General features: G+C 47.6%; 1 protein-coding gene across 5 annotated transcripts in view; it reads left to right on the plus strand.

The window, feature by feature from the left end:
- LOC107999222 (discoidin domain-containing receptor 2) overlaps positions 1–13,986 on the plus strand; it is a 133,201-nt gene that overhangs the window by 47,486 nt on the left and 71,729 nt on the right. For all 5 annotated transcript variants that reach the window (XR_009830573.1, XM_062077209.1, XM_062077208.1 and 2 more), the window contains exon 2: positions 11,382–11,563. Coding sequence is in view for 4 of the 5 variants with exons in the window: in XM_062077208.1 (XP_061933192.1) it covers positions 11,382–11,563 (182 nt within the window). In the remaining variant the exon portion in view is untranslated. The remainder of the gene's footprint in view (positions 1–11,381; positions 11,564–13,986) is intronic.

Below are 13,986 nucleotides of genomic sequence, written 5' to 3' on the forward strand. Positions count from 1 at the left end.
TCACCGGCCCGGAAATTTCCAAGAGCCGTCGTCGTCGTTGTCAAGCCAAGCTGATTTCGCGATATCCCAGCTACGGGATATCCATCTCTCTCTTCGATCGAGCGTGGAATCGGCGTTCCAAGAGGAAACAATCAACGCGGAAAACCGATCTCCTTTCTCGAATTCGATAACGATTTCGTATCCATCTTCGGGCGGCGAGCACGTTCGCCTTCTATCGTTCTAACGGCGACGAACTTGGGCGAGGTTTGCCAGAGGTTTGCACCGCGAATCTTGCACGCGAATCTCCCGGCCGCTTGCTTTCCAAACTCCTCGCGTCACGATCCGATCCATCTATTTACCCCGCGCGTTTAAACTTACGCGAATCCCTCTCAATGTTCCATACGTTCGTTTATCCTCGATCGAACAGGAATCAAGGCCCGAATCGTTCACGAGATATAAATTTACCTGAAAATACAATTAATATATTAGTGTATTGCTCGCTGGTTGGACTGTTGGAAAAAGTCGCATGTACTAATCCGCGAAATAAAACGATGCAGAATAGGCACGGAGTTGAAAGTGTATCGATATAAACGTTTCTTTATTTCTCGTATATATAGACAGTTTCACTTACTTGCACTCTTAGATGACTGCTCCTAACGTAACTCCGGATGAAAATAATTTTTAAATATTATCCGTCGGGATTGTGAACAGAGTCTGAATTAGAGATCTCGAGGTTCTATCGAACACTTCTTCTTTTCAACGGATTGCAATAAAATGTATCGAAAATCGTCTGCCCCGTTCCTGGTAAATTAGTCGAGCCATCCAAAACAAGGATTCCCGGTATCACGGTACAACCGCTCCGCTGGTAATCCGTGGCGGCTGATTGGGGCGGAAAGTGGAAGAGACACGGGGTACCGGATACGTCGAAACGCCGCTCGTTGTGTCAATGGCCGCCACCTCTTCTTCTTCTTCTTCTTTTTCTTGTTTCACGAGAGGCGTAAAAATAAAGGAAGGGGAGAGAGAGGAAGAAAAAGAAGCGAGAGAAAAGGGGACGCGTGTGGGAGTGGGTGTACGGTGGAGAGGCAGATGTGATAAATGGTAATTGCGCAAAAGTACCGCGGAGGACACGAGTAACACCCGTTCCTCATTAGAGGCTTGTTAGGGCGCCGAGACACAGAGCGACGGAATGCGGAGAGAGAGAGGGGGGAGAGGAGAGGGAGGACCGGAGGGCACACGAGTCGAGGCGCCTTTTCCGCCTTCGTCCTCTCTTCTTTCGCGACCCGTCTCCTCTTGTTTCTCGGCTCAACCAGCGCACCCGCTCCTTTCCATCCGTCTTAATAACCAATCGCTTTGATCGCCATTTCCCACTCTCTCCAATCTCCCCTCTTCTCCTCCTTTCACTTAAGAATATTATCGTTCGTTACATTTCCCTCTCTCTCTTCCTTCGTGGACGAGATTCGTTGTTCCTCCTGGAAACAGCTGCCGCTTGGAAATCACGTTTAACCGCGGCGAATCTTTCGAACGAGAGACCGAGAGAGAGAGAGAGAGTTTCTCTCTGGTATTTGATTTAATAGGACGATATAAAAGCGTGCCTCTCTCCCTCGTTCTCTCTCCTTCGTTGTCTGTTTTTATCAGAGCGGACGACGTTATTTTGAAAATGTGGAAGATTCCTCGGGCACGAACGTGTCACCGGTGCGACGACGGGGACATGAAAGGCGTAATTTAAGAAGCGGCGCGTCGCTTTGAATGGAAACTTAAATCACTTGGTTTCTCTTTCCTATCCTCGATACCCTTCTCCCCCGTTTTCATCGGGACGGCTGACGTGCTTCGTTACGGCCTTCGTAATTTCTCGCTTTTGTCCGTTGACGGATCATTAAACGGATCGGACATTCGATTAAATTGTACATATCCTCGAGTTGAATCCAAAGCCCTCCACGGCTTTTATCCTAGCAGCAACGTAACGTCACCACTATTTTGGTAATCCTATTTTCGCGATGACGTTTCTGACGAGCGGGATTATATACCAGAATTATACGAGTGGGATGGAACGAAACGCGACGGTTAAAGAGAAAAAGAAGCGCGAAAATTGCGGGAATCGGGAAATAAAATCTTCCGTTGAAACCTTATCGGCCGATATTTGCGAAAGATACGTGGATCGGAGCGAATTAATTTTCGAGCGGAAAGAAATTCCGAGGTTTGTGGCGGCTATTGCGTTGACGCGCGGTGGTGAACTCGGCAAGGTCGAGCCGGCGCCTAGTGGACTAATTAGATCCGACGAGGGTCGCGCCAGACTCGTCAAACCCTGACTCAGAAGTCAGCTCGGACTCGTTAGAGTGAACGGAAACCATTCCGGACACGTCGGACTTGGTGCGGGGCAGAGGGAGTGCGCGGGCTGTGCACGTATCGCGTATAAAGAGGCAAAGTTTTAAGGATCCGACCGAGGAAGCATCTGGATGTCGAACAGCATCCAGCAAGTTGATACTCTTTTTGGAACGACACTTCTCAACTCGTGAATCCAAAACCTGAAATTCCAAGATTCAAACTTGGAAAGATACTCGAGAAACTTACCTCCCCTCCCTCTAACGAGCCTCTCCAATAAATTCCAAAGATTTCCAAGTGATCATCTCTGATCTAAATCTCCAATCTTACTTTCATCTTACCACTCATCTCCGCCTCCCCGATCCGATATGATACGATTATATTATTATTATCGTGAACGTTGAAAAAAGGAAAGATTCACGATACTTAAGCTCGAAATCGAAAGATTATATAATTCTTCAGGAAATCATCTCGCGTTATTAAGGGAGAAAATCCGAAAGAAATTGCAGCGGAGGGGTAAAGGAAAGGGATGGACGATAGAAAGGGAAGGGAAAGGCAAAAGATAAAAAGAATCGGAGGGAAGGCAGTTTATGCATGTAAATCGTCCGTCCTGACTCGCTGTTTGTTGTTCTTTGCCTCGCCAGAGCGCGTCGGCGTTTTACGCGCGCCGCTGTATTTTATTACAGAAAGGTAACTCGCGCGCGCGTGTGTGCGCGGCCACATACGCGAGGACAGTAGCGCGTACACGTACACATGGGACGCTTTTCCATCCGCTTTTGTATCCCTGAATTCCCTTGGAGCGGATCGAGCGGTGGCGGCGCATGCACTTTTCGCGGATACGGTCGATTCATCGAGAACTCATGTGCATATCCCCCCTCCCCTATAAATAATGGATTTGATATACGGTGACCGATATTCTTTTCCGCCGATCCGTCGAAAAGCGGTCGCTCAAGTTTCTTTGCTCATCGATCGATTTGTAGATCGTACACGTGTACGTACAATACGGAAAAATATAGCTTGGATTCCGCCAGGTTTTGAGAGGTGTACGCGTCGTCGTGGCGAGAGTATCGTTCCTCATCGCGTTAACTCGACGATGAATACGAATTACGGCGCGCGAGATTGAAAGAGAAACGATGATGAAACATCGATGGAACGCGGCAAAAGAGTGGTGGGCAACAAAAAACCGAGTCGAGATCCGGATTTCGGAATTTTATCCCCGATTTTTATTCGATCGAATCGAACCGAGCATGTGGATTTACCCAAAAAATCGCATCGGTTTCTCAGAGATGTTCTCCCCCGCCCTTTTCGACGTTCATCTCGCGATGATAAATGAGGGGAACGGGGCAATAAACGGCAAGTTGTGTAGCTTATATCGACAAACGGGGGAACGGGCAATGGGTCCAGTCTCGAAGCGCGTCGGATAAATCTATCTCGCGATCGGTTAATTAACGGATAAACGTCTCTAGGCGGTCGCAGACAAATGACGGAACGAAATTACAGGCGACGATGGAGCGAGGCCCCGTCTCCAGATGTTACACGTTCCTTCCAACAAGTTTCTTAATTCGAGGTTTGCTCGTTTAGCGAAGAACTTTCCAAGATGAAACTCTTTCGACTCTTGTACCCTTTCACTTAACTCGCCGCCGCGAGGCTTAAAATTCCTCATCTCGTCTACTTACCTGCCATCTCCGATCGTTTCCTTCGACGACGTTTGTCATCCATTCGCGCTCCCTCTGCCCACAGTTTTTGCGCTTTTACTGCAAAATTTATTCCTCGAGGAATTTCAAGGAGGAGTCGAATCGAGGGATTGTATCCTCGCCTCGTTGATAAACGACCAGGATTTAATCCAATGACCGCCACCGATATCCTGGACGGAAAAGCGCGAATCGAGGATCAGAATGCGATTCGCCGGGAGGAGGAGAATTACGTTTGGGAATGGTCCAACTTCGATTGCACTCCTCTTCTTTTTTCTTTCTCTTTTCCCCCTCTCTCGCTCGCTCGCTCGCATCAACCGAATGACTCAGCACCGGTTGTCGCCTTTCCCGAACGACGTGCACCTCGAGGAAGACTAACGACTCGTTCACGCGCGAGATTAGGATGGACAAATGCCGACGTCACGGTGCCGAGTCGAACAGTGTATGCGAATAATTCTGCACGCGATCCATTCCTTTGCGTTGAACGAACGAAATACGGTCGCGAAATGTTCAACATGCCGCAAGAAGAGAGAGAGAGAAAGGAAACATGGACGAAGAACGAAATTTTGTAACACGATGTTAAAACCGCTCCTTCTCTCTCCTTCGATCGTCCTCGTTCGTTTTTGCCTCGGTGAAGAAAAGAAGCGATGGTCTCCGAGAGACGCTCGACGAATCCTTGTGTTCCTTCCCTCGACAATAATGGGCATTAATGGGAGCCGCGGCTAAACAGGTCCCTCGAGTGTTTGCGCGCGCCTTTTCTCCGCGAGGGTCAAATAAAATCATTTACGATAGCACAATAAGGAACATACTTTCGGCCACTCGGTCTCTCTCTCCTTGAGAAAGTACTACTACCGGCTCGAGTCATCGCCAATCCCCACTTCCTACAACTACCAAACGTGGGTAATCCTCACCTGTCGCACCTCCGTTCCAACGAATCCGTTTCTCACGTGAGCGCGATGCCGCACAAGCGTTTAAAAACTATTTATAACCCGCCAGTAATCCAACTTTTCAACTTTCTCGTAATCGTTCCGTAGAAATATTCCAGCCGATATTAAATTATCCATCACCGTCTATATTTCCTCTCGCGTCGCGGCGGATCGCGTCTTCCTTCCGATTCTTTTCTCAGTTGCGCGTCGGTCGGTGGAAATTGTTTCGAGTCGTTTCCATCGGGAAAACGAGAATAAAAGGAAGTTGAAAAGCGAGTTAATCGTAATTCAATTCCCTTTCAACTTGAAAAGCAAGTTGAAGACCTCGATGGAATTGCAGCTAAGAAACGAGGGGGAGGTTGCAAAACCATAAAAAGGGTCCTCCTCTTCTTCTTCAAGACGAACGTCGGCTACCTCTTTTCTACGAGCACTCGAGAGAGAGAGAGAGAGAAAAAGTGTGTGTGTGTCGAGTGGGGCCGCGTTAGAACAACGACTTTATACAAGTCAAAGTCGTGAGTATGCACTCCACCGTACGGCAGGAGGCTGCTACTTGTGCCCCGGTTAGGTGCTCCGCCAGAGAAACCAGAAAACATTTTTCACGATCGTGACTTTATACCGGTACGCCATTCGCTCTATTATATAAAGTTTATTTTACGCTGGGAACGAAATAACGATGGCACATTTCATATTTGATTTACGCGTTCTAAAAATTGACTTTCGAGACGACAGGTTAAACCGAAGAAGAAAAAAAGAAAGAGAAGGAAGGAAAAGAAATTGAGTTAAAATTCACGCGTAAAACTGGTGTCCGATCCAATGATCGATCGTCGGCGTTATTTTACGCGTTTTTCGAAATTGATACGACCCACGCGCAAGATTAATAATAATGAACGACGAACCGCGGCGGCTCGATTTCTTTTGGAAAGGGATAAGATGGGTGGAAATATTTCACGGTACGTCTCTTTAGCCGGGCCGATCGGTAAAATTTCTCCTTTCGTCAGCATTGTTACGGAAAATCAGTGTGCATTTTTCACGAGTCGGCGCACAATGGGGAAAGGAAACGCGGAGGCATCCGAAGCCGTTCTCTCCCATTGTGATTTTTCCATCCGCGTTTTTTCCTTTCCCGAAACTCCATCCATTTGTTGGCCGGGTTCGATCCAAGTTTCGCGGATGTTTCGCAGCCATTCGGGGCGAAATGCTACAGGTACCGTTCTGATAAATGGAACGTCGGCCGGGCCCCCACATACCGCCGCCATAAATCTCAACCGTCGCGATACACGGTTCTCGAATAAAGCCCTCCAATAATTCCGACCTATCTTATCCACCACGCTTGTCCGTCGATATACGAAACGATAAACATTTCGCCCGCGCACTTTCCCCGTTACGCCCGCCCGCGAAACCGTCTTAGGAGAGCTGCTAAAAAAATTCTCTCTCGAAATACGGAGACGCGGAAACAATTTCTTTCTCCCGACGACAGTTTCTTCCCTCTCCCTTCGGTCGCGGCTCGCAGTTTTCATCTTGGTCCGCAAGGAGAGGGGGAGAGGAGCGTTTGGTGGGCAAATATTTGAAAGGAAAGGATCCGTACGCATACGCGCGTGCACGTGTAAATACACACACTGTCGGGGACAGGCGGTGTGTATCGTGGTGGAGGAAGATCGTGTTTCTTTTTGAGTTTCGCCTCGAAATGGATTGGAATCGTCGAAGCGTGCCGTCGAACAGGACACGGGGATCACGCGAAGGATCGGACCGCAAACTTGCCCTGATCCGTCGTCCGCGCTTTTGTTCGTTGTAAAAAAAGGAAAAAAAAAAAAAAAGAAAAAAGAATTCCCCCGTCGGGAGAGAGGGAGGCTGACACGGCGTAGCGATGAAATACCATCGGTAAAAACGTGAAAAATTGCTATCGATTGCTATGTGAACAATTCCAATATCGCGGCACCCTTCGCTCTCTTTCGTTAAAACTGGAACCTGTAAAAAAAGAAAAAAGAAAAAAGAAGGAGGAAGGAAAACACGAATCGAAAAATGTGAACACGCGAGGGAGTTATTTTAATTACCCGATCGAATTTTTAAAAAGGAACCCGCTCTATCTCGGGGACTCGATCGAGTGTATCGGGCGGAAAGAATGGAAGAGGAGCGGCCACGGTTTTCCACGAGGTCTGGATTCGACAACGAGAGAAATTCCCTCGGCCTGTTCCCGATTCCGAAAAACACGCTGGCCGCGCCCACGCGTTACAAGCTTTCCAAAACGAGCGCACCCGCCTCGGGCGTTTTACAGATAATTAACTGACATTAACGTTTCGTCCGGACAGGATACGCCGCTCGTATTTTCTCCCTATCCCTCGCGCCGCACGAATATTTCCACGGCGGATAAGCATCGCTTTTCCACCACCGCTCTTTTTTTTTTTTATTATTTTTTTTCTCTTCTCTGCCTCCCTCACTTCGGATTCTCCGTCATTTGATCGGTCTCCTCGATGAATTACTTGTGAATTTGTTCGTATATATTTTTCTTTTTATATAAATTTATCTCCCTCTCTCTCTCTCTCCTTTCTTCTTTTTTTCATCCCGTTCACGCGGGAGTGTATCGAGGCTTTTCTTTTAGGATCCGTAATTAAGGTCGAAACGCCTCCTTTTTCACGGGGAATCGCTTTTTTGCCGAATCGATCCGCGGCACCGGCCTCGCCGATGTTATCGGGACATCGATTACGTTTCAACGCCCCGTGCGATAAAATACCGCGTGGGCGGTTGTACGTTTAATTGGGGACAACGGAGGGCTGGATAAAGTAACCAGGCCCGTACTATTTCACCCGTTTCTTCGGGTATCGTACAATTTTCCAACAGGGATCTCGCCCTCCTTTCTCCTTTCTACGAGCGTGTTTCGCAACCGAGAAGAAAAGAAAGTGGATTTTATAATCGGAGATAACGGTTGATTCGATGGAAACGAGAGAGAGAGAGGAGGTTGGAAAACGCGCAGGAGTTGGTGCTTATGCGATTGGAAATGGCGTGCAGACTCGATCGCAATAATCAGCCCGAGGATTGGCTTTCCTCCACGTACCAATTGCTCGTCTCTGTCGTGTGCAGGGGAGATTTCGATTACGTCTCGTTATCGGGTGTCTTTTACGAAATCTCTCGGTTAAAGAAAAAAAACATTGAATTTAAGAGAATCGAATTAGAGAATTAGTCAGCCGGGACAACATCTTCGACAACGTGTAATCAAGATAATCGAACTCGCTCCCCTGTGTATAATTATGATTTCTTGTACCAACTACTGAAAATAATTAATTAACCGGATTAAACGGAGTTAATGATTCATACGCGTGTATAAAACAGCAAATGATTTAACTTGTCGATCGATCTATCCGTACACTCGAAACGAGTAAAACGTGTTTATGCAAAGTAGCGACATTGAGTTGATCCTCCCCCTCCGCCACCACCAGTGGACGTCGATCGAACCAAATAGAGACGGATTCCTTACCGAACTACCAGCCCTCTCTCTCCATTTTTTCTCCCTTTCTAAACTCATCCTCTTTCCTTTCGTTCCTTTCTCTTTTTCCGTTTCAAAAACCGGTACCGGGGAGAACGAAATCAATCAAGGGAGAAGCGTTCGAACACGAGACACGACGTTAAATCTTCCACGATAAATCCTCGCGGCCTACTCGTCTCGCGGACTACCGACACGCAACGTTGCATCGAAAACGAAAAGAGAAGAAAAAGAAGGGAGAACGAATCGATCCTCCCCTCCTCCTCCTCCTCACGTATCGGTCCTCCATCATTCGCTAAACAGCTCGGTGCGGCCCGTAGGCCTGGCTTAGCATCGTCGTGTCCTGGAGGGGAGCGACACGGGGCATTGTTCGATAAAGTCTGGGAGCCGCGGATTATAACTAATGGAACGGAGATGCGAGGGAGAGACAAATGGCGGGTGGAGGCATCGCGACGCGTGTCCCGGGTTGGCGCGATCGGGGGAGGGGAGATCCTTGAGGGCGGGTGCCGCCAATAAAATATGCATGCACGCTCGCGGATCCGTGTAGGTACCGGTTGCTTTACATCCCACGAGACGTTGTACGCGTAGACGTTTCGCGTGTATTAATCTGCATAAACTCATTGCTATGCAAACGAAGAGATTCCGCGTCGAACTAGGATATCACGGGGAGGGCTTACACCCGTGGTTTAACCCGCGGGCCCCTCTCTTACCCCCTCCCCACCCTTAACCCGTGTTTCCTCTTACGCGTATGCACGAGGTAAACGAGGCAGGTAGCACGGGTGTACGCGGCTGTGTGTGTGTGTGTGCGTGCGAGGATCGGGTAGAGAGAGATACCGATCGCGAAACGGACCTTCTTCTCTCGTCGCGTCGATGGAATAATAATCGCGAAACGCTTGGCCCACGATCGAGACAACGACGCGACGCATACCTCCCCGCCGAGCATCGATAATCCGCTTTCACCCCCGAGCCGAGATGAAAAGAAAACAATCGACGAATAATTTCGTTATTGGAAGGGATAAAGGGCGAGAGGGAGGGATCGATCTGAATGTTTTAAAGCTCACCAACCGAGAGTCACCACCGCCACGTGGAATGTCGAAACGCGTTCTTCTTCTTCTTCTTCTTCTTTCTTTTTCGAAGCGAGGTTTCATCGTTTTTTCCATGCGCCGGATGAGAGCTCGCTGCTCGTGAAAGTTCATCCGCGATAGGCGGTAATAACAGGCGGTTGGAGCACTTTGTTTGATCAGCAATCGAGGCTACCGCGCACTTGCGCGTCTCGTTCAACAATTCCTCGACCGAGTTGAAAGAATTTTCCAAGGGAGGGGAGGAGAGGAGAGACATGCAGGTATAACGTGTACGAAGCGTGCACGCGTTAAACCGTTGTGAATTTTCCACCGCGTTGTAAGTCGCCGCATATATGTTTAATGGGGAGCGCGCGAGGCCTACGACCGGCCGACTTCTTACTGCCGTCTCGCCCGTTACTTATTCACTTCCTGCGCAATTACCGCGGCGCACTCGATCAAAGTCCGATCGCGCCTTCCGTGTATCGTATTCCACGTCTGCTCTCTCGCATCCGCGAAACACCGAGCCGCGCGTTGTCCAACTAATATATCCGTAGCCATCTACCGCCGCGCGACCGAATTAATTATTCGAGCTTGCCCCGTGACACTGCCTGTGTACACCGCGTCTCGAGATTGCGTCAGTCGCGCGAGCGGTTAACGGTAAGTGACGCGAGGATACGTCAGTCAAAGAAGCGGTGGCTTTCTCCCGTGTTTCTAGCGCTGGAAGCTGAATTATTTTCTTTCCTCTTTCTCTCTTGCAAATTTATAAATTCGTTCGTTGTACGACGCTTCGTACGACAGGATAGATTTTAAGCGAAATTTTTGCGAATATTCGTATTCGTTCGTGGCACAACGAATCGTCTCGTTGCATTTTAAGTTTGAAACGAGTACGTCTAGAAGTCTGTTGTTATTGGAGATTCGAATTTTAATTTGACAAATTTCGGCACAAACTGCGTCGTGAAACATGGAGCATATTTAGATGGCGTACGAGAATCCGTACGAATATTCAAGGAGCGTGATTAGAGCGTAGAGTCCGTATCGGTTTTAACAGAACACCCCGTCTGCCGCTAAATAAAAATCGGTTGACATCGGCTAAACGACCCCGGGCAACCCTTCAGGCCTGTTTTTTAAACGCGTTATTTTTCGAGTTTTCAGCTCGGTTCTGTTAGTTTCGGCTTATGAAACTTTGTTTTATCGACGAAAAACGTTTCGCATCGCGTTTGTTTCGCTCCCTGAGTTTCGCATTTAAAAAGCTCCGCGCGAAACGAGATAAAACATGTTGACGTTTGAGATTTTTTCGAATTTAAAATATTCTTACCACACCGCTCTTCGCCTCGTTCGAAGAGTGGCGAATTAACGAGCGAACGAGCGAGTGAATTCCGTATAAATTTAATAATCCATCGATTCCCGTTTGCCGTGCGAATCGAAGCTCGCTCGTACGTCCCAAAGATTTCGCAAATCCCCGTATTAACCGCAAATCTCTAATCGCGCTCGGAGATCCTTCCGTGCAAATTTCATAATCCACGCTCTCTTTCACGGGAGCTTATTCTCCAAAGATTTGCGAATCAGCGCAACAAGTGAAAAATCAATATCGAAATCCAACGGGGCAAATTGAAAAGCAATCCCGCGGTATTTTCGTTTCGAGATAAAATCGATGATCGACACTCGACTTTCTCACCCCGTTGTCATCTCCCCTCGAGTATCCTTCCCCGTAACGAAGTCAGGAGGGGGGGAGAGACTTGGCCGTGCGCGAGAGGCGTTCGAACGGAAGCGTTCGAACGAAACGAACGAGCGAGGAACGACGAGACCCGCCGCCACTCCAACGTCTACCCCCCAGGCTACGCACCTCGTAACCGCGTCGTTAGATCTCTCTTTCTCTTTCTCTCTCCTAACATTTCGCTGTATTTTTTTTTTTTTTTTTGTTTTTTTGTTCCAGGTTGACGAGGCAGAAATGGCACCGGCGGAGTCACGGTGAGAAAAGGGCGAGGGTGAAGCCCTCGCGCGAAACGGGAGCTATGGTGAAAAGCTTCGGTTTCTTCTTCGCCGGGAGGGCGATACCTGTCGTCCACCTCATGCTTTTTCTCGTTCTGGCCGACAGCACGGTGGCCGTAGACCTTTGTAAGTAACCACCACCTGTGTAATCTGCCCGTTCCCCGTCCAACCTTTACAGTTTTCATCGCGAAAACTTGCCCCATAACTTATTAACGAGGGAAACGATCGCCTCCGCGGCGCTATACCACGTGGCGCTTCACCGCAGTCGACGAACTTTCGATCCAGCGCCGTTCACCCGCCGCTGGATTTACAACCCCTCTCTCTCTCTCTCTGTCCGCCCCTTTGCGGGAGAGTGCATAGTTCCTCGAATTGGAAACTTTTTCGAGCGAAACTTTCGCGCGTCGCGGCTCGCCGTTGGCGGGTGGATCGGTAACTCGTGAGTTGCTGCCGTGCATCGACGACAACCGTTCGATTTCGTTCGATCCGAATTATTTGGGGATCGAGCAAATAATCCACCACGGTTTGGAATCGAAAATTTTATAGCGAAGTCTTATAGTGCGGTACGCGAGCTAAAAGATCGTTATTTTTATACGTTTAAGTTCTTCTACAGTTACTCTGCATTACTTTGAAACACTAAATCCGCGATTTTATATTTTTCGTTGTTGAGATTCGAACGCTCGACGATATCGATCTTTTTTTTATCGCAGATTACGATCGTGAAATTGATATCTTTACATGGAATTTTATCTTATTTTCGAAGAAGGGTTGTAGTCTTGGTTCTTAAAGGAATAATAATTTTCAAAGATTTCTAATCCGAAGATGAAATATCAAGTATGATGTAATGGAATCTTATTCGATCGTAAAACAGCACGTACAACCTGGAAATACCCTCCTTTTTTCCCCTCTCCCTCCCTCCCTCTCTCTCTCTCTATCGCTCAAAATATTCCTTTCACAAGGGATAGCCGAATATCTCTGCTCTAGTGGCACTTTCAGTCAAATTCCACCCACCCTCGATAAAGGTCCCTGAAATTTAATGGTTCAATAAACGTCCAAGTAAATTTCCCGCGGTAGACGTCTCACAAGTTGTCCTCATCGAGCGTTTAATCGATCATCGGCCCGTACGAAAAAGCTTGAATCGATTTGCATGTCGGAGTGGCTTAGTCAGCATCCAACAGGCCCGTTGCCTTCGCTAAACGATCTGTCATCCGCGTTACATTTTCTTTTAACGAGTTCACGATATTCGAAGTCAATTTGAACAACAAGTTACGATGCGATACGATAAACGCTACTTGGAATCTTCATTCGAGGGGGATACGTGTTAAATCTTTCAAATCTTTCCATTTGTCACTTTCGACGCGATTTTCAATCGTAATCGATCGATTTCGTAAATCTATCAGATTTAACATTTCGATTACCGTGGAATTGCATTTTTCTAAAAGTCTTCTTCTCTTTTGTTACACATCGTTCGGTAAATTAATCCTCGTACAAGTTTTCGAAAGAAATTTAATTTTAGATAGATTATTTCATCTCAATAATAGTGATCTTTCCTTTTCTGCCTTACAGAGGATCGTAAGTAGTAATTTAAAATAATCGATAAATAAGGATACACGATCGTATTGGCTTAAACTACCGGTAGTATCGTAAAACGTGGCATAAAATTTCCCAAATCGATATTCGAAAAATCGCAGCCAAGTTTATACTTGCTTATCGCCACACACTCTCTCTCTCTCTCTTCCTCCTTCTCTCTCTTTTCGAAACGGCAAATGTATTAACCTGTTGCTACGCGAGAGCGTCGCGAGAATTCGAAACGAGGGCGATAAACGTCGCGATCGTTTCGAAAGAAACCGGTTGTTGCCGGTTGTTGTACGTATTGAAAAAAATCCCAATATCCCGGCCTAGAATTTCACCTTTATATTTCACGCCTTTACATACTCGCGGCTAGACGCATCGATTCTGTAAACCGTAACGGACACGCTTTTTTCCCTTCCTCCTGTATCCAACTCCTTTGCCTGAGAAACGGGAAAAGTGGCTCGTTAATGGAATACATAGCCCGCGAAATCGTGGAATCGATGGAATCGCGTTCCTTCGTAGGCCTGTGAGAAAGAAAAAAAAAGGAGAGAGAAAGAATTCTTATTTCAATTAAAGAAATGGGAACGTGGGATTGTATGGAACGGCCGGATCTCTAATTGCGATATAAATTTGTTGGAAACCGATTGAAAGAAGTGGCCCTGTGTTCATCCCTGTGTCAATAGAGCAGAAGCGATTAATGATGTTTCGAGACGTGCAGCCTTGCACGAATACATCCCTGCGGGGATGACGAGAGGACGTGGAAGCAATAAAAGGAAAAAGAGAGAGGGGGAGAGCGCGAGTGGGATTAAAACTGGTAAGTTTTCGCCACCTCGAAATTGTTATTATTCGCGATCGATTTATGAACGCGATATCTCACGGTGGGGAGGAGGGCTCGTTAGAGAGGAGGACGCGCCGACAAAGGAAACGGATTCCAGGCGATTCGAGTTTACGAGAAGGGGAAAGTTGCAGCGACACCGAGG

This window comes from Apis cerana, linkage group LG7 (assembly GCF_029169275.1).
Source record: "Apis cerana isolate GH-2021 linkage group LG7, AcerK_1.0, whole genome shotgun sequence".
Classification (NCBI taxonomy): Eukaryota; Metazoa; Arthropoda; class Insecta; order Hymenoptera; family Apidae; genus Apis; species Apis cerana.